The sequence below is a fragment of the Staurois parvus genome, unplaced genomic scaffold, assembly GCF_062004578.1.
Source record: "Staurois parvus isolate SC_StPar_1 unplaced genomic scaffold, SC_StPar_1.0 ptg000548l, whole genome shotgun sequence".
NCBI lineage: Eukaryota > Metazoa > Chordata > Amphibia > Anura > Ranidae > Staurois > Staurois parvus.
In genome coordinates this window covers 9,912,501-9,933,864 of record NW_028318344.1, presented here as the reverse complement: position 1 = coordinate 9,933,864, position 21,364 = coordinate 9,912,501, and the positions used below count along the sequence as shown (strand labels likewise).

The following is a 21,364-nucleotide window of genomic DNA, read 5'->3' as shown; positions in this document are numbered from 1 at the left end:
ATACAATCCCCCATCACCACTGACTGTGTTGATAGGGAAATCAAGTCATTTTCTTTCCTTCCACCCATGGCGGAAATAAAGAAAATTGAATAATATATGGCTCGTATTATTGAAAGCTGAACAGTTACACCACATGGCACAAGCAGCTTAGGCCTAGTGAACATGGTGCAACTCATCCAAATGTTATTACTGTATCCTTTGTGCCTTTGCTTACGTTTCTGTAAGGTTCGAGTCAAAATTTCAAACACATCAGATAGAGGATTTTTTAATATAGTGGGAACATGGAGAATGAACTTAGCCACTCTCTATCTGGGAGTCAGATCACAGCAGCAAAGAAATCTGGAGATTTGGAGGCAGCTGATATCAATAAAAGGGACATTTGTAAGTTAAGAATACCTGAATAGAATATATTAAACCAGAGTTTAGTGTTACTTTAAGTCAGTGCTTAGGACCATAACCCTTTGCAGCTAATCAGATTTCAGCACTATCCTCATTTAGTCATGGTTACTTGAAATCCAGTTTGTTACTATTAACCACTGCCTTTTGCTATGGTGTATTAAATTAGTCAAAATAGGTGGAAATGTTGCCTATCTTGGCAAGTCTGCATGGTGTCCAATTTTCTTCTGCTGAAATGTTCAGAAATTTCTCCTTCCAACAATTAGGTATTCTGTTCCCAAAGGAATAATTGCATTTACATGTGTTGTTGAATCATGCCATCATGCATGTTTTTATGCCCAGTGCAGAGATTGGGACACTGGCGACCAGTATGATGCCAGGAACTGGTCTGGAGTTCTTGCAAGTAAACAGTGAACCCATCTGAAATAGCACACTTTCTAATCAAATTCTAAGAAAGGCACAATGATAGAAGTTATCCACATGTATTATGTAAACAGCAATACAGGTTGCTAAAGCACAGTAATAAAACACACAAAAACATCAATTAATGCAGTCAATATGCACAATATACAGTACATGGACAATCCTCCACCATACAGCGCATACTGGAAGATGGTGGCCTGCAGATGTAGCACTGGAAATAGTGGTTTGAATTTAAAAATGCTCTGAGTCGACCCCAAAATACAAGAGACACACAACACATCAGATTGTATATAATATCTACCAAAATAATCTACCAAAATATATATCCACATCAAAACATCTCAGTAAATGTAAAGTGCAAACTATGCTGCAGCATTTATGTACAGGCGGAATATATACTTCATCACCATACACCAACCGCCAAGGTTTAAGGCCTGGTTTACACCTATGCTTTTTGCTTTTGATATGTTTTATAATGCTTTTATAATGCTTTTTGCATTGTGCTTTGCATTTTTACATGTGTGTTTTTCACACATTTATACTGCTTTTTGCATTTTTTCCAGCTTTTTTTTTTTAATTGGAATTTTTTTGTTGCTGGGTAGAAAAAAAACACATAAAATGGTAAAAATGGAGAAAAAAAACATGGCAAAAACGACATGCGTTTCAGCAGCTTCTTGCATTAAAAAAAAGTCCCTGACCCTTTGCAAAAATGCAGCAGCTTAAAAACACATAGATGTAAACATGTCCCATAGGAAACCATGTTAAATGGATTGTAGTGCGTTTCTGCAAAAAGCGCTAAAAAAACGCATTAGTGTGAACCAGGTCTAAATGGCCTCTTCTTGGCCAACCGTGTAAATAAGCATTATTACAATAATAATTATTTACAATGATTTTCCTTAAAGAACCTGTGAGGACAGGAATATGAAAGCTATAGCTGATGGTTGTTTTTTATGGTAGCAAGCTCCAGAACTGCCACTCTCATCCTAGCTTCACTTTCAAGTCACTGACCTGGAATAAGCATGCTGTCAGCAAAATCTTGTTTTGGGGTCAGTGACCATCTAGGAACTGAACTAGAATCAAGTTGAAATCTCCAGAGTCTGTACTATAAAAATAATCAACAAGCCTTCTCCCATTTTTCTGTCCAGGTTCATTGAACACAAATATAAATTCAAACTGACAATGATGTACATTTTGCATTGAGACAGGATTGTACCGGCACTTTATCTGTGCCATGTCCTAAGCTGGCCATACGTGGATCATTTTTTTTTTTGAACAGCCAGAAGGCTGATCCAAAAAGAAAAACTGACTTCCTCATACACTTATTTGAGGTGGATGGAGGAATCCTTCACGCTGCGCTATTCTATAGTGCAGTGGGGACAGCTCCACTGTCAGAATATACTGATCAGCACTGCAGCCGACCGGCTGCAGGCACTGATTGAACAAACATTTACCAACACGAGAGGAGTCAGTCATTAAATCAACTCCTCTCAAATAGGAATGGCCATAGATGGATCGAAATTCAGCTGGTTCAGCAGGGCCAACTAAGGCCAACTTTAGAATAGTGTACAGGTGGCAATTCTCCACAGCAGTTGCAACACTATGGCAGTACAGATCACATTTAGTCTTGTAATGGAAGAAAAACCGTGCACCCTGTATCACCAGATATTTACTTTATTCCAGTACCACACCTAATTAAATACAGTAATGATGGCCATATGTACACATATGCCATACCCAGTTTTGCAACTGATCAAAACATAGATGGCTGTATTATAAATGTGTAATAATGGTTAATAAATGAATAATAATCATGAATCAAAAGTCAGTGGCAGAGAATCTCAAGAAGTAGAAGCAGATTCCAGTACAGTGTAGAACATGTGCGGATCTCTGATTTTTCCCAACATCATTAAGGAACCCCCATACTTGGCCAGCCCAAGATTATGCCAGTTTTTATGTGAATATAAAGCAGTTCACTATGTATTCCCATACACTACATTTCCAAAAGTATTGGGGCAGCCCTCCAAATCTTTAGATTCAGGTGTTCCAATCACCTCCATGGCCACAGGTGTATAAAATCAACCCTAGGCATGCAGACTGCTTCTACAAACATTTGTGAAAGAATGGGTCGCTCTCAGGAGCTCAGTGAATTCAAGTGTGGTACCGTGATAGGTTGCCACCTGTGCAGTAACAACCTCCTCATGCGTTTTTTTTCCTGGAGCAGAAGAAAAATATGTCCCCGAACCCCTACTCCCAGTACCTGTGTACAAGCTTGGCACTTCAAATGCTTCCATACCAGCTGGTGAAAACAGCCGCTTCTTCTAGTCCATGCCCTGGACAGTCCCTCATTAACATTTTCCTACCCAACATCATTTTTTAATATATATATATATATACTATATTGCCAAAAGTATTGGGACACCCCTCCAAATCATTGGATTCAGGTGTTCCAATCATCTCCATGGCCACAGATGTATAAAATCAAGCACCTAGGCATGCAGACTGCTTCTACAAACATTTGTGAAAGAATGGGTCACTCTGAGGAGCTCCGTGAATTCCAATGTGGTACCGTGATAGGTTGCCACCTGTGCAATAAGTCCATCCATGAAATTTCCTTGCTACTAAATATTCCACTGTCAGCTATTAGTAGCATTATAGCAAAGTGGAAGCAACAGGGAAAACAGCAACTCAGCTACAAAGTGGTAGGCCACGTAAAATGACAGAGCGGGGTCAGCGCATGCTGAAACGCACAGTGAACAGAAGTCGCCAACTTTCTGCAGAGTCAATATCTAAAGACCTCCAAACTTTGTGTGGCCTTCAGATTAGCACAGCAACAGTGTGTAGAGAGCTTCATGGAATGGGTTTCCATGGCCGAGCAGCTGCATCCAAGCCTTACATCACCAAGTGCAATGCAAAGCATCAGATGCAGTGGAGACGTGTTCTCTGGAGTGACAAATCACGCTTCCCTGTCTGGCAATCTGATAGACATGTCTGGATTTGGCAGTTGCCAGGAGAACGGTACTTGCCTGACTGCATTGTGCCAAGTGTAAAGTTTGGTGGAGGGGGGATTCTGGTGTGGGGTTGTTTTTCAGGGGTTGGGCTTGGCCCCCTAGTTCCAGTGAAGGGAACTCTTAAGGGGTCAGCATGCAAAGACCTTTTGGACAATTTCATGCTCCAAACTTTGTGGGAACAGTTTGGGGATGGCCTCTTCCTGTTCCAACATGACTGCGCTCCAGTGCACAAAGCAAGATCCATAAATATATGGATGAGCGAATTTGGGGTGGAGGGCCTGCACAGAGTCCTGACCTCAACCCAAAAGAACACCTTTGGCATGAATTAGAGTGGAGACTGCGAGCCAGGCCTTCTTGTCTGACATTAGTACCTGACCTCACAAATGCGCTTGTAGAAGAATGGTCAAACATTCCCATAGATACACTCCTAAACCTTGTGGACAGCCTTCCCAGAAGAGTTGAAGCTGCTATAGCTGCAAAGGGTGGGCCAACTCAATACTGAACCCTACGGACTAAGACTGGGATGCCATTAAAGTTCATATGTGTGTAAAGGTAGGGGCCCCAATTCTTTTGGCAATATAGTACAAATAAATCATACATAAGATTGATCTCTGTCATGATAAATGTGCACCAAATGTTGTCAGTGCAATAAGTGTACATTGAGATTAGGAGGTTACCTGGGAAAATATAAACCCATTCTAATTGGCGTCCTCACCTCTTATAACTATTGATACACTAAAGTTTACAGCTGAAGCTTTAGTATATCGAGCCCCATTTTATTTTAGGGCTCTTTCACACTCGCAGTGGAGTGCAATACCCTTTGAAGAGCAATCTGCATTTGGATCACTTTTCAGAGGGCATTTGACAGGTGGTGAGGAGGTATTATATAACACCTCCTCAATGCCTGATTTAACCTTATAACGTGGCACTACCACACCGCAAACATGCATTGCACACAGTTGTGGTGCTGCCTAATTGAGCTGAATGGCGGTATTGCTTGTCAAATTCTGCACTCCGAATTAGAAATGCCATGCCCACAAAGCAAAGCATCACAGCCACAATATGTGAACAGACCCAACTGTCTGTCATTTTACAGTCCAGGTTGGTGACCAGAGGATTATAAAACCACGGCTCAGCTGCCCGTTTTTACCATTCCTCGACCACCCATCTGAAAGAGACATGAATAGTCAAGTTTCAGGTATAGATTTTACCAACAGGTGACCTTTTAGGAAAAGTCTATAACTTGTCTGGTAACACCTAAGAGCTCCAAGACAGGCTTGTTCCTTGAAGGGATAAACCTGGGTGCCTATTCTTTTTTCCCTAAGCATTTGTACAGACACCAACATCCACTGATTTGGAACAGCAGATCTACAATGGTTAATGACAACACTTCTAAGCCAGCTTCTGCCTTTTATCTACAATATATTACACTTTATTGGGCTGATTTAATAAGACAAAAATGCAATTTTCAAAGTGCTGCATCCAATAACAACTAATCAATATTGCTCTTTTATTGATCTACTTTGATCACACTGAGAACCTAATTAGTGTACTTGGGTTACTGCACTTTGTATTGCCTTACCTTATTATAAAAGCCTATTAAAAAAAACATATTTGTAGGCCGAATCACAAAAACAATGAAAACAGTGATATAATAGGAAAAATAGGACATACAAAGGTTACTACTCCAATTGAAGCAATAGTCTTTTGGGTGGCGGGAGCCCCTTCCATGTCTGGGCCCCCTATCAGAGCTTGCTGTATGTGGAGGGACTCCTCATGTCAATGGCAAGAATTAAATGGGAGTTTGGATACACCCCCGTGGAGCTCCATTGAAGACTCCGCCCACTCTATGACATCGCCGGTGGAATGGGCTGCACATGTGGCCAGCTTGTAGATCTCACCTGCAGTTAGGATGTGGCTCCACATATTAAAGTCAGAAATTTCACCCACAAAGGCTTGTGTGGCATCAAACCTTCCTCCCAATGTGTCCTAATTATTAAAAGGACAGTTTGGTTATTGGCAAGATAAACTCATTGTACAATATCTACTTAACAGTGTAACAATGCCTGGATTATTGTCATGGTATATACAGTGAAGGAAAGAAGTATTTGATCCCCTGCTGATTTTGAATGTTTGCCCACTCACAAAGAAATGATCAGTCTAAAAATCGAATGGTAGGTGTATTGTAACACTGAGAGACAGAATAGCAACAAAAAATTCAAAAGAAATGCATATCTAACAAATTATAAACTGATTTAATTTGTTAGTGTAACTAAATCTGCTAGTTCATCTAATACTCCCCTCCCTCCATACTGACAATGCTGCTGTCTGCTGTTCCCCCTTGTGCTCAATTGTCCAGAGCGGGGGCACTCTAACTCTGATGTTCATGGAGATACTGGGCAGATCACCAGGTGAAAACCTGAGGGGAAAAGGCTTAAAAAAAGAAAACGAATGCAGCCACTACATTTAATAATTGGTAAGCTTCAATATAATACATCTTTGGTTTTGGGTTTAACCACTTCTACCCCCTTCCTGCCCTTTACCCCCTTCCTGCCCAGGCCAATTTTCAGCTTTCAGCGCTGTCGCACTCTGACAATTGTGCGGTCATGCAACACTGTACTCATATGACATTTTTATAATTTTTCTACACACAAATAGAGCTTTCTTTTGGTGGTACTGTATTTAATCACCATCGAGGTATTTTATATTTTGCTAAACAAACTAAAAAAGATCAAAAATTGTTTTTCTTAGTTTCTATCATAATATTTTGCAAACAGGTACTTTTTCTCCTTCAATGATGTCCGCTGATGAGGTTGCACTGATGGGCACTGATGAGGTGGCACTGGTGGGCACTGATATGTGGCACTGATGGGCACTGATAAGAAGCAATGACGGGGACGGATAGGCGGCACTGATAGGCGGCACTGATGGACACTAATTGGAAACACTGAAGAGCACTTATAGGCAGCACTGAAAGGCACTGATAGGCAGCACTGATGGGTGGCACTGACTGGTATTACTGATTGGCACTGATTGGATGCACTTATGGGCATTGATTGGCAGCACTGACGGACACTGACTGGCAGCAGTGATGGAAACTGTTTGGCATTTAATAGGCAGCACTGATGGGAACTGTTGGGCTGCACTGATAATCAGGGCACTGATAATCATTGTCCTGATTATCAGTGTAGATGTCTCCTTTCACACTTGCCGGTTATTGGCAATACTTTCCTCACGCTGTCACAGCCGACTGTGACAGCATGATGAAAGTACTGCCGATAAACCAGCAAGTCGGTTTACATCGTGATCAGCTGTGATTGGGCACAGCTGATCACATGTATCACCCTCCTAGACAGCTAGGGGGAGCTAGGCTCTAATTTATAGCTAGGGGCTGAATAGCAGCCCAGGTGTTGTAGTCAGGAGGTCAAATTGTGGTCAGGGCTGAAAGGCTCTGCAGACCAGCTTTCTGGAACTTCCACCTGCACTAAAACTTTGGAGAAAGATCTAGAAGCAGTGGGCAGAGTTGAGGAGTGGCTGGTCTGCATTCTCAAGGGATCCTGGCCAATCCCCAACAGGAGGCTTGGCAAGTAGCCAGGCCAGCTCTTAAAAGTGTTTGAGTCTGCTCAGTAGCAGGAAGATTTCGGGTGGAAGATGGAGGAGTAAGGCTGGAGAACAGGAGCCTGGGAGGGAGCCCAGATGAGAAGGGGCTCACCTACAGGCAGGGAAGCTTGGAAGGAAGAAATCTTGGGAATTCATTGGCTCCCAGAACAAGGACCACTTATGCAGCTGAGAAGCAGCAGCCCAGCTAGAAGGCCTGGTAGCAGCCACCGATCCATCCGCTCATAGGACTGAGTGAGTAGGCCTGCACCCCCTGGGCCAGTAAGGGGAAGGAGCACTCTAGTGGGAATCTGGATTAGCTTACTGGATAGGCACTGTATCCCCTACCTAAGGACTCACCCAGAACAGCTGTATAAGGAGTGTCTAGGGTCTAGGGTGGTACTACAGGAGATGCTGGTTAGCTCTCCAAGAAGAAGGATCTGTTCTTTGTTGTTAAAGAGACTTGTACATAGTTCAGGAAGATTGTCCTCTGTTGCCATTACCCTTGGACATCCCATACAGCCCTTTTCCATACCCAAGTTCTAATCCCCTATTAAAAGACTGGTTACTGTCTCCTGGATGAAGGTCTGGATGAGAAAATGCATGTTGCTTGGCTGAGGACTATAGGGAGACCCAAAACTCCAGAAATGCCTAAGGGGTAGTGCTACACACATAGTAAACTGCCACTGTGATTGGCCCTGTACTATGATTTGTGATCAGCTGTGTCCAAAGAACACAGCGATCACAGAGAGCGTCTGGTGTGTGCCGGACCTATTATAGACATCCTCCCAGAACTGGATGACTATGCTGTAGCCATCATTCGGCTATAGTGCAGTTGGAAAGTGATTAATGACGCTTTGATTTTCACTTGGCTTCTCTTGATTTACTAAGATAAGTGCAATTTCACTTGAAAATTTCTAAAGTTCCACTCCTTTAGTAAAACACTATAGCCTGCAGTGCTGATCAAGTAAGGAAAATCTGCCAGGGCGGTTGTACAGAAGTTGATCAACTTCTGTACAACCACAGTGCTTATACATGGATCAAGTTTGACTGGGCCCTGCTGACCCAGACAAATTTTGATCCATGTATGGCCGACTATACTCTTTAGGTATATCAGTCTCTGTCTAACAATGTTAACATACTGTAGTTCTATTACCAATGTCTCCCTAAGATAGCAGCCATTTAATCATTGTCTGAGCCAATGAAATGGACATCTGTCATCTCAAGTCTATGAGCAGCTTTATAAATTTTAATTTACTATTAATACCTGTTCCTGTCCCAAGACAAAAACTCCACCAGGTTTTATTGGATGCCAAGCTGCCAGGTTTTCTCCATTTCCTCGCCTCACACCATCCAGGTAGGATTCCCATACACCATCTCTGGTTGACCAAGTGACACATACGTGATGCCACTTAGCATCATTGATGGCCAGTGGTAGCGTGGCAGCCTGTAAATAACATGTACAAATTGAAAGATTGGGTGTTATAAGTTGTACATATGGATTTTTCAAAACATATTACAAAAAGCAGGATCCTGGAAAATACTTCAATACATTTTTGTAACATACAGTATGTCTACTATTTTATTATTAGGCAGCTCAACATAGTGCTAGGTAACAAATATTCTTAAGCCTGGTACATACTATCAATCTTTTTTCGTTCAACTCAGCAGGCTGAACAAAAAAAAATTAAGAGCTCGGGAAGACCTCGCTGTACTAACTGTACAATATTAGTACAGTGATCTCCCTGCTGAGCTATTGTGTTCTGACAGGGGGAACCCCCCCCCCCCAGAACACACGTCAGCCATTGGCTGCCAGCACTGATCAGATGCTGGTTTTCCAACAGAAGCTGATTTCGGTAAAACCAGGCTGTCAGATTTCTCATGTGATTTATTGCCTCTAGCAGCAATTACTGTGTTCTCCCAGATGAGATGGTTCCCCCTCCATGCCCCCCTGCCAGGAGAAACGCAATAGCTCTGCAGGAGGGACTCCCCCACCAACACAGTCAGTGGTTGCAGGAAAGAAAATTGCATTTTCTATGGCCGGCGTTAGCTTTAACATTAAAAAACACTTAAGCTGGCCATATACTGTTTGAATTTTGGCTAATTTTGGTTCAGCTGAAATTTGAGCACCGTATGGTCCTTCCGGCACTGCTCCATTCAACAAAAGTCAATTGTTCAATAAACTTTTGTCTCAAGAGCCTGTCAGAAAACTGTTGACTGAACAGTGCATACATCCAATCAGATGCAGGCACTATTCAGGTATTTTGGCAGGGAAACCCAGCAGAGGGGATCCGTCAATCTGTGCTGTAAGCATGGATGGAGGAATCTGTTAGATTTCTTTTGTCCATCCCGCACTCTGAATTAAAGAAATCGATATGTGTATATCCAGCTTTACTTTATGCCCTCAGTAAATCTGTCCTAACGGTGGTGACCAATAGATGCTTTAAAATTTTGAAAGCTGAATGAGGCTTAGTGTCGGAAATGTGCCTGAAAGTGATTCTAAAGGATTTTTTTTTTAATTTTTAAATAACAAGCATCTCTATACTTACCTGCTCTGTGCAATGGAATTGCACAGAACGGACTTGAACCTCCTCTTCTTGGGCTCCCCACCGGTGCTTCTGGCTCCTCCTCTCTGTCCAGTGCCCCCATGAGAAGTTGCTTTCCATGGAGCACTCATGCGTGCTTGCTGCTGAGCCCCACTGCTGTGTCCATTGACGCAGACAGCAAGGAATGAATTAAGGTAAAAAGTGTTTAGGATTTAGAACCAGTTGAAGGTGCAGTGAAAATGTCAACTTTGAGAGAAGATAAGGGTCTTGTAAACAGTCTGGACCTGTGATCCAGGGTCAGGTTCGTAGATAGGATAACACTGAACCAAAGAAAAGCAATTGCATCAATTTAGAAAAATGTGTAAATTTTGGGTGAGAAGATATTTATAAATCAACCCCTAAAGCCAGCCCTACATGGATAGAAATTTGGCCAGAAGAGCAGGTACCGGCTGAATTTTGATCCATGTTTGGGCACCCCGTTTGGACAAAAGTCGACCTATCAGTCAACTTGCAAGTTTGATGGTAAATTAAAAGGAGTTTATTGAGAATAGCGACAAGTATATCAAGTCAACATATTTCAGGAAAAAAGGGCTCTCCCTTCTTCAGGGCTGTTACTGCACGCTGTTAAATGGGTTTGCTGCCCCTGGAAACTCAGCTGTCACTTCCGAAACGTTGCAAATACTTTGCAAATACTGTATATAACTGGCGTAGGAATTATTCCCATTTAATAGTGTGCAGCCCTGAAGAAGGGAGAGCCTTTTTGTCCCAAAATGTGTTGCCTTGATATTCTTGTCGCTAGTCTCAATAAATGCCTCTTAATTTACCATTGAACTTGCATTCTTTTGGACATCAGACATGCTTTCTTTCCTATTATTCCAAGTCATACTGCACATGTGAACATGTCTCCCATCACCTCCCATCTCAGTAAGGTCTCTGTGGACACCCTAGGATGTAGTTCACCTTTCAGATTGAACAAGTCTACCAAAAATCCTGCACAGGCCTTGGCAAATAGAGTAGAAGTTTTTCAAGTGTTTAAATGTCCATCTCTATCTTGTTGTGAATAGTTTATCAAAGCTACATAGAGTTTTACCTTGTCATTAATAAGCAATTCCATTGGGTTGTTACCCCATTCAATAAGCACCACCTCATTGGCTTGGCCTGGAACGGAGTATGAGAAGGGTGTGCCCACACCAGGTGATGAATTAGACTTTATCCACAAGCAAATGGTGAATGCAAAAATCTCATGATGAAGAGTCCTTTTGACCTTGGCATACATGTAATTTGTTCTGAGAGGGAAACTGACTCTAAAGTCATTGGACTTCTTGTCTGATTTATGTCCTGTTGGATGGAATAGAGAATAAGGAAGAACACATTTGTTATTCACCCTTAAACAAATATCATCATCAAATACTACAATCCATAAAACCATTGCTAACTCTTTGTTGAGTGATTAACTATGAATTGTAGTCTAGTTAATAGTTAAACTCTTGTGGTGGATAATTAACCTTTTGTAAATGACACAGAACTGCACTGGATACTACTGTGCAGAAAATGTATGAATATTTACCTGTTATTTAACAAAAATATCCAATACTAAGTTGGAATTAAAGTAGACCTATAGGCAAAGCTGCTTTAATTTTGGATAGAGTAAGGGAGAGTTGTAACCCCCAGGTTTTGTTATGCTATATTTGTCACATTAAGGATATGTGTTTGTCACAGAAGCTTTCCCTTCCTGTCCCATAATTAATACAGAGAGTGGGAGGAAATCCTCCAAAGTGAGGGAATTCCTGGTTGTCACCAGGGTCACCATAGCTATAGCTAGAGTCCCCATTGGAAGTTTTCCACACTATTCTTGTTCTGGTGACAAACCAAAATTTGGAATTTCCTTTCACTTTCACTCTCGGTAATAAAGGTAAACAGGACAAATAGAGAGGATAAATCTTCCTAATGGAGGCACAGACAGTAACAATAACCTGACAGGTGTTCTAACCCCACCCCACTCTATCTAAACCTAAAACTTGTTAGAATTTAAGGCTGAATAATTTTCTGTATAGGCTAATAGAAGGGCAACAATGACAGATAGGTGGTTCTCTTTCTTTTAGGTTCATATCTTTATTACTGAAAGTATATATACTATATTGCCAAAAGTATTGAGACACCCCTTCGATGTATTCAGGTATTCCAATCACCTCCATGGCCACAGGTATATAAAATCAAGCACCTAGGCATGCAGACTGCTTCTACAAACATTTGTGAAAGAATGGGTTGCTCTCAGGAGCTCGGTGAATTCAAGCGTGGTACCATGATAGGTTGCCACCTGTGCAATAAATCCATCCGTGAGATTTCCTTGCTACTAAATATTCCACGGTCAACTGTTGGTGGTATTATAACAAAGTGGAAGCAACTGGGAACAACAGCAACTCAGCCACATAGTGGTAGGCCACGTAAAATGACAGAGCAGGGTCAGCGCATGCTGAAGCACACAGTGCGCAGAAGTCACCAACTGTCTGCAGAGTCAATAGCTAAAGACCTCCTAACTTTGTGTGGTCTTCAGATTAGCACAACAACAGTGCATAGAGAGCTTCATGGAATGAGTTTCCATGGTTGAGCAGCTGCATCCAAACTTTACATCACCAAGTGCAATGAAAAGCATAAGATGCAATGGTGTAAAGCACACCACAACGAGTGTGACAAATCACGCTTCCTTGTCTAGCAATCTGATGGATGTGTCTGAGATTGGTGGATTCAAGGATAACAGTACTTGCCTGACTCCATTGAGCCAAGTGTAAAGTTTGGTGGAGGGGGGATTATTGTGTGATGTTGTTTTTCAGGGGCTGGGCTTGGCCCCTTAGTTCCAGTGAAGGAAACTCTTAAAGCGACGCTCCACCCAATAGGGGAAGTTCCTCTTTAAGCCTTTGTCCCCCTCTCCTCATTAAGGATTGACACCTTTGGGGAGTGGGGGGAGGGGGAGCAGGTACCCGAATTTGACAGGTACCTGCTCCAACTTCCGCTACGATTGCCTAGGTGATCTGAAGTGTAAGTTGTCCTCCTCCCTTCCCTCCCTGTAGTCTTCTGGGACACGAGACAGGTCCCAGAAAGCTACGGGGCCATTCGCAAAGCACAGCGCTTCTCGTAAATGCACAGTGGGCACCCAAGCTGCAAGCTGTCACAGCCAGGTGCCCACACTGAAGATGCCAGAGCCAGGGAGAGAAGACGGCTGGTGAAATCAGCGGTGATGAAGACACCGCTGGACCGAGGGACAGGAAATTGACTATATTTTAAAAGTCAGCAGCTAAAATTTTTGTAGCTGCTGACTTTTATTTTATTTTTTTTAGGTGTAACTTTGCTTTAAGGTGTCAGCATACCAAGACATTTTGTACAATTTCTTGCTCCAAACTTTGTGAGAGCAAGGCCTTCTCGTCCGACATCAGTGCCTGACTTCACAAATGCACATCTGGAAGAATGGTTAAACATTCCCATAGACACACTCCTAAACCTTGTGGACAGCCTTCCCAGAAGAGTTGAAGCTGTTATAGCTGCAAAGGGTGGGCCAACTCAATACTGAACCCTGTAAACTAAGACTGGGATGCCATTAAAGTTCATGTGCGTGTAAAGGAAGGTGTCCCAATACTTTTGGCAATATAGTGTATGTAGCAGTTTTGTTCATATCCTCTTTCTTTATGGTCACAAATAGGACTATTACATACTGTTTTATTAGTTCTCTTTTTTGGTCAGGTAAACATAAATTATTGAATATCTGTGTAGCGCTACCCCCTCGGGAGCCACTTGATAATTTTGAGTTCACTGTTCTGCTCCCGAACAACCTCAGTTTATTTGACACACCTGGTTAAATGGGATAACTGCAAACACAAGTGCTAAGACACCAAAAAGGAATAACTTTGCAGGATAATATTTTACTACAATAAAGTCAACAGGTGGTAGATATTGTAAAATGTGGGTACTCCCCAAATTGTAGAGTTTAGCATTAAGCAGAGTTACAAAGATATGCAAGAAATGACCATGACAATGGATCAGACTGTAGGGCCAACAGACCTTAGGTGGACCTATGATCTCAGGAGCAAGAGGGGGAAGAAGAGACCTTTCATCAGTCAGCTCTCTCTAAGCCCTGATGAGTCCTTAAGGTACGGGTGTCTGTGGTCTTCAGCTAGCTATGAAGGGGCCCAAATGTATTACTGTGCAATGGCAAGCGGCAAAGTGAATAGAAAAGACAGGGTATTTACCAGCAAAGGGCCTTTAACCCCTTCACGCCTAAGGGTAAAACAAATCTAAATGCCTAAGCACAATTTTGCAACATTGTCATGTGTTAGTAAAACCCTACATATCATCACAACTACTTTGTACATCCAGGTGGATTAATCCTTTTTTTTTTTACAGGACAAAGTGGGCTTTTGGTGGTAAATGGTAATGGATATCTCCTGATTTTGTTTTATTATCAAAGGAAAACTGGGCAAATATAGTAAAAAAAAAAAATTTTTTTTTTAATTTAGCTGTGTGTTTCTTGTTACTACCATAACCTACCACCAAAGAACAACCCAAAATAAATTTTCCAGCTCTTGATGATCGCGGCGATACCATATATGTGTATGTTATTTGTTGTTTGTACCCATAGTACAGCCCAGAAACAATAGTGCACATTTTGTTTTTGTCTTTTTTTTACCTAAAACACACTGACACTAACTGACACTAATACCAATTTTTTTTTTAAATCCTGACCTTTGACCTTGAACCAAACACTAACCTGGCACTGAACTAGATCAACCCTTGATCTAGGTATTTTTTATTTTATGCCCATGTTCAGTACCTTGGTAAGTATCCGTTTGGTAACCGGTAGTTAAATTTTGTGTTAGAAAATAAGAACATCAGTAAAATGTAATTCTTTATAATCAGAATTATAACAGGCTGGAAGTTCACAACCCTGCCCTTCGCTACATTCATACTTATAATGTCATTTAGGCAACTGGTTGGAAATCTTCTCAAAGCTAGCAAACAGTGCCAATGCAGTTTCTTGGCTATGCATGCCTATTAATATTATACAGGACTTAGATTGTAAAGCAAACTCTTAGTGCAATATAACAGGAGTTAAGAGGGCCAAGCTCATAAGAGCTTGTAATCTAATAGGGGGGAAGTGGTACAAATGGTTATAACTGTGGGGTATGAGCTGATGGAAGAGTTAAAAGTTCAGTTGTTGAGGAGGCATGATAGGTTTTCCTGAAGAGATACGTTTTCAAGGATCACCTAAAGGGAGCCAGAGTAGGAAATAGACAGACAAATTGAGGTAGAGAGTTCCAGAGGATGGGAGAGGATCTGGAGAAGTCCTGGAGGAGAGCATGGAAGGAGAAGACAAGGGAGCCAAAGAGCAGGAGGTCTTGGGAAGAGCAGGGAGGATGGTTTAGGTGATATTTGGAGACAAGATTGGTAGTGTAGCTCAAGGCAGAGTTGGGGATGGCTATATATGTATTATATGGTTCCATGCCTGTTCTCCTGCCCACTCATCAGATGTTGCCAGTGGGGTTAAGCCAATGGTTCCAACACAGGAGTTCATACATTTTTGCTTAATACTGCCCTAGAGACATCATTATGCTGATACATGTATACAGTAGAATGTGATTTGTGAAATGGGTTGTAGAGAGCAGGAACAATTGTGAATAATTGCAACAGCATGATCAAGAGAATGTTGTATATCCATAAAGAAAAACTGTGCTAAACCTATTCTGGATCTAAGTTTGCCAAGTAATTACAATACATTTAAAAACAAAATAATTTTCAGTGAAAATGCTTTTTATAGTTCGACCATGCTGCAAAGTATCAAATACTCTAAATGTATAGAAATTTGTATTAAAGATCTTGTTATGATTTTGTAATAATAAACCCTGCAATCAAACTGAGTTGGCTATTTTGTCAGTAACATAGCAGTGCAAAAAAAAAAAAGAGAATAAAATAATTCCAACAGGTAAAATGTCAATTGCCTATTGTTTAATGCTGCATTTTGTCAAATCTATCATCACTGAAGGCATATTTTCAGATTTCAGCTTCTATTTTAGTAGCGAAGGTTAGGACGCAAACATCTTTTTGGGTGCTACAAACAGCATCCCCCCTTAATCTAATACCAGCCACTGTTATGAGATATTGAGCATAAGGTCCTCTTAATATTATTTCTAAACTTCAGCAATTTACGTGTTGGCAATGCATCTGAATGTCAAGAGGCAGCACAAACACAGTATACAGGCAGAACCACTCTTCGTTTGGCCAGAAGTGCTAGAACTGTTGGTCATCTTGTAGTACTGATAGTTTTCTCATCAATATCCATAAATTTATGGATACTGTACTAACCTCAGCCATAGACATATCCTGATTTCCAAACAGTTTAGAAAATAAATTTTTTTCTTCCTTCAGAATAAAGCAGGTGGTCCAGATCAAGTCAGCATCTCAGGGCTGACCCGTTTTATTCACCTGAGATAATCAGAGGATGATTAGTAGTAGGGACTGCCTGCATGTGTATGCACAATAACTGTTGTAAAATACATTGTTCTGCGGTTTACTCATGTCTGGATATAGTATTGACATCTAATAACTATACAAAGCCAACTAACCTTGCTTCAGGGTGGGTAGTGCCCATTGCTAACTATCACAAGCTAGAAATAACTCTGCAAGTGCTAATCCAAAGGGCTAGAGTTTTTTAAAAATATTTATTTAAAAAAACTGGGAGGTATACAATATGAATGAGTATAATATCCCCTATTAAGTTAAGATTACTGAAAGATTAACCAATAAACACTCAGCATTGCAGTTACGCATGGCACTCTTGGACTAGTATCTAGGGCAGCACCACAGTACAGTAACTTAGATTATTGCTTGGGGATATTCGCTCAGACTGTTGGTGTCCTGTAGGGTGGATGCCATTGAAATTAGGAGAGTGCAGCCTGGGGGTGGGTTTGTCCAGACCCAGAACATGCAAACAAAATGAGAGGAGGATTTCTGACTGACGCACACCCGACTATGTAGTAGACAGGTAAAAGCAGCCCCAGCTTAGTCCATCAAGGCCACGCCCCCAACGCATTTCACCCCAGGGCTTAATCATGAAGGTCCATGATTAATCCCTGGGGCGGGGTGAAACACGTTGGGGGTGTGACTTTGATGGACTGGGCTGAGGCTGCTTTTCCTGTCTACTACATGACGGGGTGAGGTGTATGGCAGTCGGGAAACCTCCTTTCATTTTGGCCACAGCAAAGTAATTACAATGTGTATTCATGTTGCATCTCTTTTATGGCCACCTGTTTGGGGGTACAGTTAAACATAAAGAGGCAGCTGCTATAAAGTTGGAAGGAATCACAAAACCATTTCTGGCTAAAGCAATATGCAGCCATCTCTATTTTTTCAGCTGATTGCAAAACTGTATAGACTAGACATGTGTGATTCCTTTTCTTTATTTCATTTTTGCAGAATCCGATGTATCCAACTCTCTGAATAGACACAGAAACAAATGGCAACGAATCCGGAAAAAAGTTATAATAAAATTAACAAATTCATACGTTTCATTTGAATGACGTCACATGATGCGATAGTAGTTCAAGGCCATGAGGAAATTATTTCAATTTTCAAATTTGTTTGATAATACGGATTTGGATAACTGATGGATCCAAATTTTGTTCCATTTGTTAATTCGGATGCACATGACGGCAGTCGATATTGTCTAATAAGCTCATGCCATTTCTCTTTGTGTGTTGGACTAGAATCCGAAAATATTAAATCCTTCATATTCGAATCCATCCAATTTAATAATATATCAAATATATAGCAATTTTCCTCAAAGACTGCAAAATTTTGCAAAGCCACCCAGACCACTGAAAATACAAAATGAATGCTGAAGATACGAAACAAATCCCTAAAACGAATCAGTTCGACATAACGAATATGACAAAACAAAATTCTTCAATGAACGAATGCATTGGAAATGAAAAAAAAATTTCCTTGTACACATGTCTAGTATAGACTGCTGGTACCTTTGCATGCAAACCAGCCAGTTACCTCTATCATACAGTTTGAGATTTAATGCACACCACAAAAATTATGTAACATGGTTGGCATCAGAATGGGAGGAGCCTGACAAGGTTATCAGAATTTACACTTTACACTTGCCTCGGGCAAAATGACTTCTTTATACAGGTCTGGGGATATTGTACTCCACAGAGTCCTAAACAGAAAAATGAAAGCTAAACCAGGACAACATAAAAAATAAATCCTACAATGGACCTAGCATCAGGTATTTTTTTTTAGTAAATGCTTGCTAACTATTCTGTATTTTATTATTTATTTATTACCTTTCACAGTGATCACATTACAGTACAATACACAGCAAGTTTATTTATCATCACCCTCAAGGAAAAAAGACCCATGCTTTCTGGACGGTTCCAAGGAGCACCTTCATCACGGCTTAGAAATGCATAAGGGCTTAAATCTGGCACACTGTATAGTCAAAGTAATTCTTGGATGGGAACTTGCGCTGATGTAAAGCATTTGCTTTCATTTATCAGGCTGCCAGAATTATGACTGGAAGCAAATACATTGTAATAGCCCAATTTTTCCTCCAAGGACTACATTGATTATGGTCCAGATTTTAGCCCTTCCTACATTCTTAAGCCCTGATGAAGAAGGCCTTGTGGCACCCCAAAAATATTTTTTAATCTGATAGTAATGATATTGATAATGGTAATACACTTGATTTGGATACAACAGTGACAGACAGCCACACTCAGTACATGCGTACAGTATATTGCTATGGCATGTATCTCTAAACACTGCAAGTACTGAAAATGCCTGATATGACTGATGATCCTGCCAGAAATATGGACTGAAAAATATAAGTTGTCATGTTGATCTCCCTGTTTGCTTTGGCTAAATTACTTTGCCGATCATTGTCTAGGCATAAGTACAGAGATAGGAAATCTGACTCTGACTTCCCTTAGTAGCATACTTGTTTTTGGTCTGTGACTTGGAAGTACTGGGGCCAGGAATATAGCATTTTCAGGAGGTTGGCAATGGCAGCACACAAATTTATTACTTCAAACATGTACTTCAATTAAAATAGACAAAGTGATATCATTTCCTAGCTGTACAGTGTGGCAAGTGCATGTGCATCACAAAAGTGGTTTAACGGAATTACTAAAATTTTCACAATTAAAAAAAATAAATTACCAGTCTACCCAAACTGATATTTCTGTTTTTGATAAATGTTGGGAAGGTAAACCTTCTAACAGGCTTCACAGTATACATTTTTATGGGGAGTGTCCCATAATTCATGTAAGATATTTATTTTATATAATGGAGAATACATAGAAATAACTAAGAACGCACAAAGGTGGGTGAGAACAGCCTAAGCTATAAACGGGAGAGCTTGTGTCTGGAAACCAGTCCACCTCCGGTTTTAGTGGTCTGACCCGTTAACATAATATGAGCATATTAAGCAATAGTTCGGCTAAAAATTACCTTGCCATAAATACGAATACGTACCCTTTTCTTTGTTGTGTATGGCTGCATCTGTCTTGTGCCGTACTGAGTCTTCATGTGTTTGATCGTGTTCTTTATTCTGGTGTTCTGAGCTATTGTGTTTCTCATAGATCTGATGTTCCAGGATACTGATCTTCTTTTGTAAGGTATCTTTCAGTGAAGTTGAAAACAGAGAAGAGTTTCTATTTCCCTGAAAAAGAACAAAAACATCTCATATCTACACACTGTAGATCATACCTTGAAGGTCTTTTTAGTATGAAGGAACTAAAGCAAGGTACTGGACCAAAGGAATAGCTAAAACCATGTGATTTAGAAGGTTAAGATGTCCACTTATATTTATTTCTACTATATATTTCACCACTTCAAGTGCTTAATAAAATTTGGTATGTTTGGTCAAATGGAAAATAACAGAGGTTGCCTTTCCCGCACTCTGTCATCCATAGCCAACAGATATCACAGGACCAACTATAAATTCCTAATCCTTTGGTACAGAACACCTACGACCTTGCAAGTTTTTTTTTTTTAGTCCAATCTCTTCTAGTGTCTGTTGGAGATGGCAAGAACATGAAGGGACACTCCTTCACATTTTATGGTTGTGCTCCAAACTCACTGGTCCTCCAAACTCTGGTCCTCAGTTACCCAGATTATTAAGAAATCGATCAGACTCCCCCTCTACAACGACCACCTAGCACATCTTTTTCACCTCACCTCCTTATCCAGAAAGGTTTACGCATCTTTGCTACTTATCTATTTTCTTAATGCTGCAAAAGCTAGTATCCCACCTTTATGGAAGAGCTTATCACCCCTAACAATTGGATAGTGGTTTTCTTTAATAAAGCCAATCCTGACTATAGAGGATCTTACATCCTAAGTGAAAGATCGAGAGAAACAGTTCAGACAAATCTGGTTTTAGTGGATTGATTACAAAATTTCCCCTGAAAATAAACTCCACCTACCATCTTCTGACTCTCAAAACAATTTTTCCATAAAGACATACACCCTCTGGATTCTTGGCTATACTGACAGTCTATCTTATAGTGTTGCATTAAAAAAAGGAAAATAACAGGTGTTTCTGGTAGAAAAAGCATAGCTAGCTACTGACTGTTCTTCTTTCCTACCCAGTAGTTCCTCTTTTGATCTAATGAAAAGACCACTGTTAAAAACATATTCTTTAGCTAAGAAAAGTGTAATACTACACTAAATCTAAATTAATATATTTGCTATTTGAAATCCATAAAGAAAAATTAGTGGTAAAAAAGCTGTAGATTAAACCATTAGTATTAGTTCCTCATGGTCCGTATAACTGGGAGTTGAGTGTTTGGCTACATACTTTGTGAGAAAATGCATCCTTCTATCTTATCTCAGAAAGTTGAAAGTATGTAAAACAGAAAATAAGTTATGGTGGAGACTTCTGAACTCATAGACCCAGGAGTGACTGAGATCCCTATACTGACTATAGTTATGCCCTTGCTCTTGATACCACAGGAGAAGTCATAAATCCAATATAAAAGGTGAGGCAGAATAAGAACTATAAAAGAAGTCAACCCAGAGCATGAATTATATTTTTTTACAGCAGTTTCTTCTTGTACTGCAATCTTGGTACTGCATAGATGGTTTAAGTTCAGGGAAAGGTGAGCATCCGGAAGAATTAGGGTTAATTAGTTAGTATTTGGCTTAGGCTTTCAGTGTTTTAGGGGTGTTAAGGGCTTTATGCTGTAGATTTAAGGTTAAGTGTCAGGGTTGGGAAGATTAAGTGTAAAGAAACAGGTCTAAGTGTGTCAGAATCCAGAACTAGTTTTATATAGAGAAAGGAGTGGTTAGAACTTGTGGTAGGGTTTTGTTATCTGAAGACCATATGGGAAGCGAAAG

General features: G+C 40.6%; 1 protein-coding gene across 1 annotated transcript in view; it reads right to left on the bottom strand.

The window, feature by feature from the left end:
• Window positions 1-862: 862 nt before the first annotated feature.
• Window positions 863-21,364, bottom strand: part of LOC149451163 (neuronal pentraxin-1-like) — a 35,620-nt gene continuing 15,118 nt past the window's right edge. The window contains exons 2-5 of the mRNA XM_089690998.1: window positions 19,499-19,685; window positions 11,061-11,308; window positions 8,692-8,871; window positions 863-5,816 (exon numbers count right to left, since the gene is read on the bottom strand). Coding sequence (XP_089547124.1) covers window positions 5,607-5,816; window positions 8,692-8,871; window positions 11,061-11,308; window positions 19,499-19,685 — 825 coding nt within the window. The 3' untranslated portion in view covers window positions 863-5,606. The remainder of the gene's footprint in view (window positions 5,817-8,691; window positions 8,872-11,060; window positions 11,309-19,498; window positions 19,686-21,364) is intronic.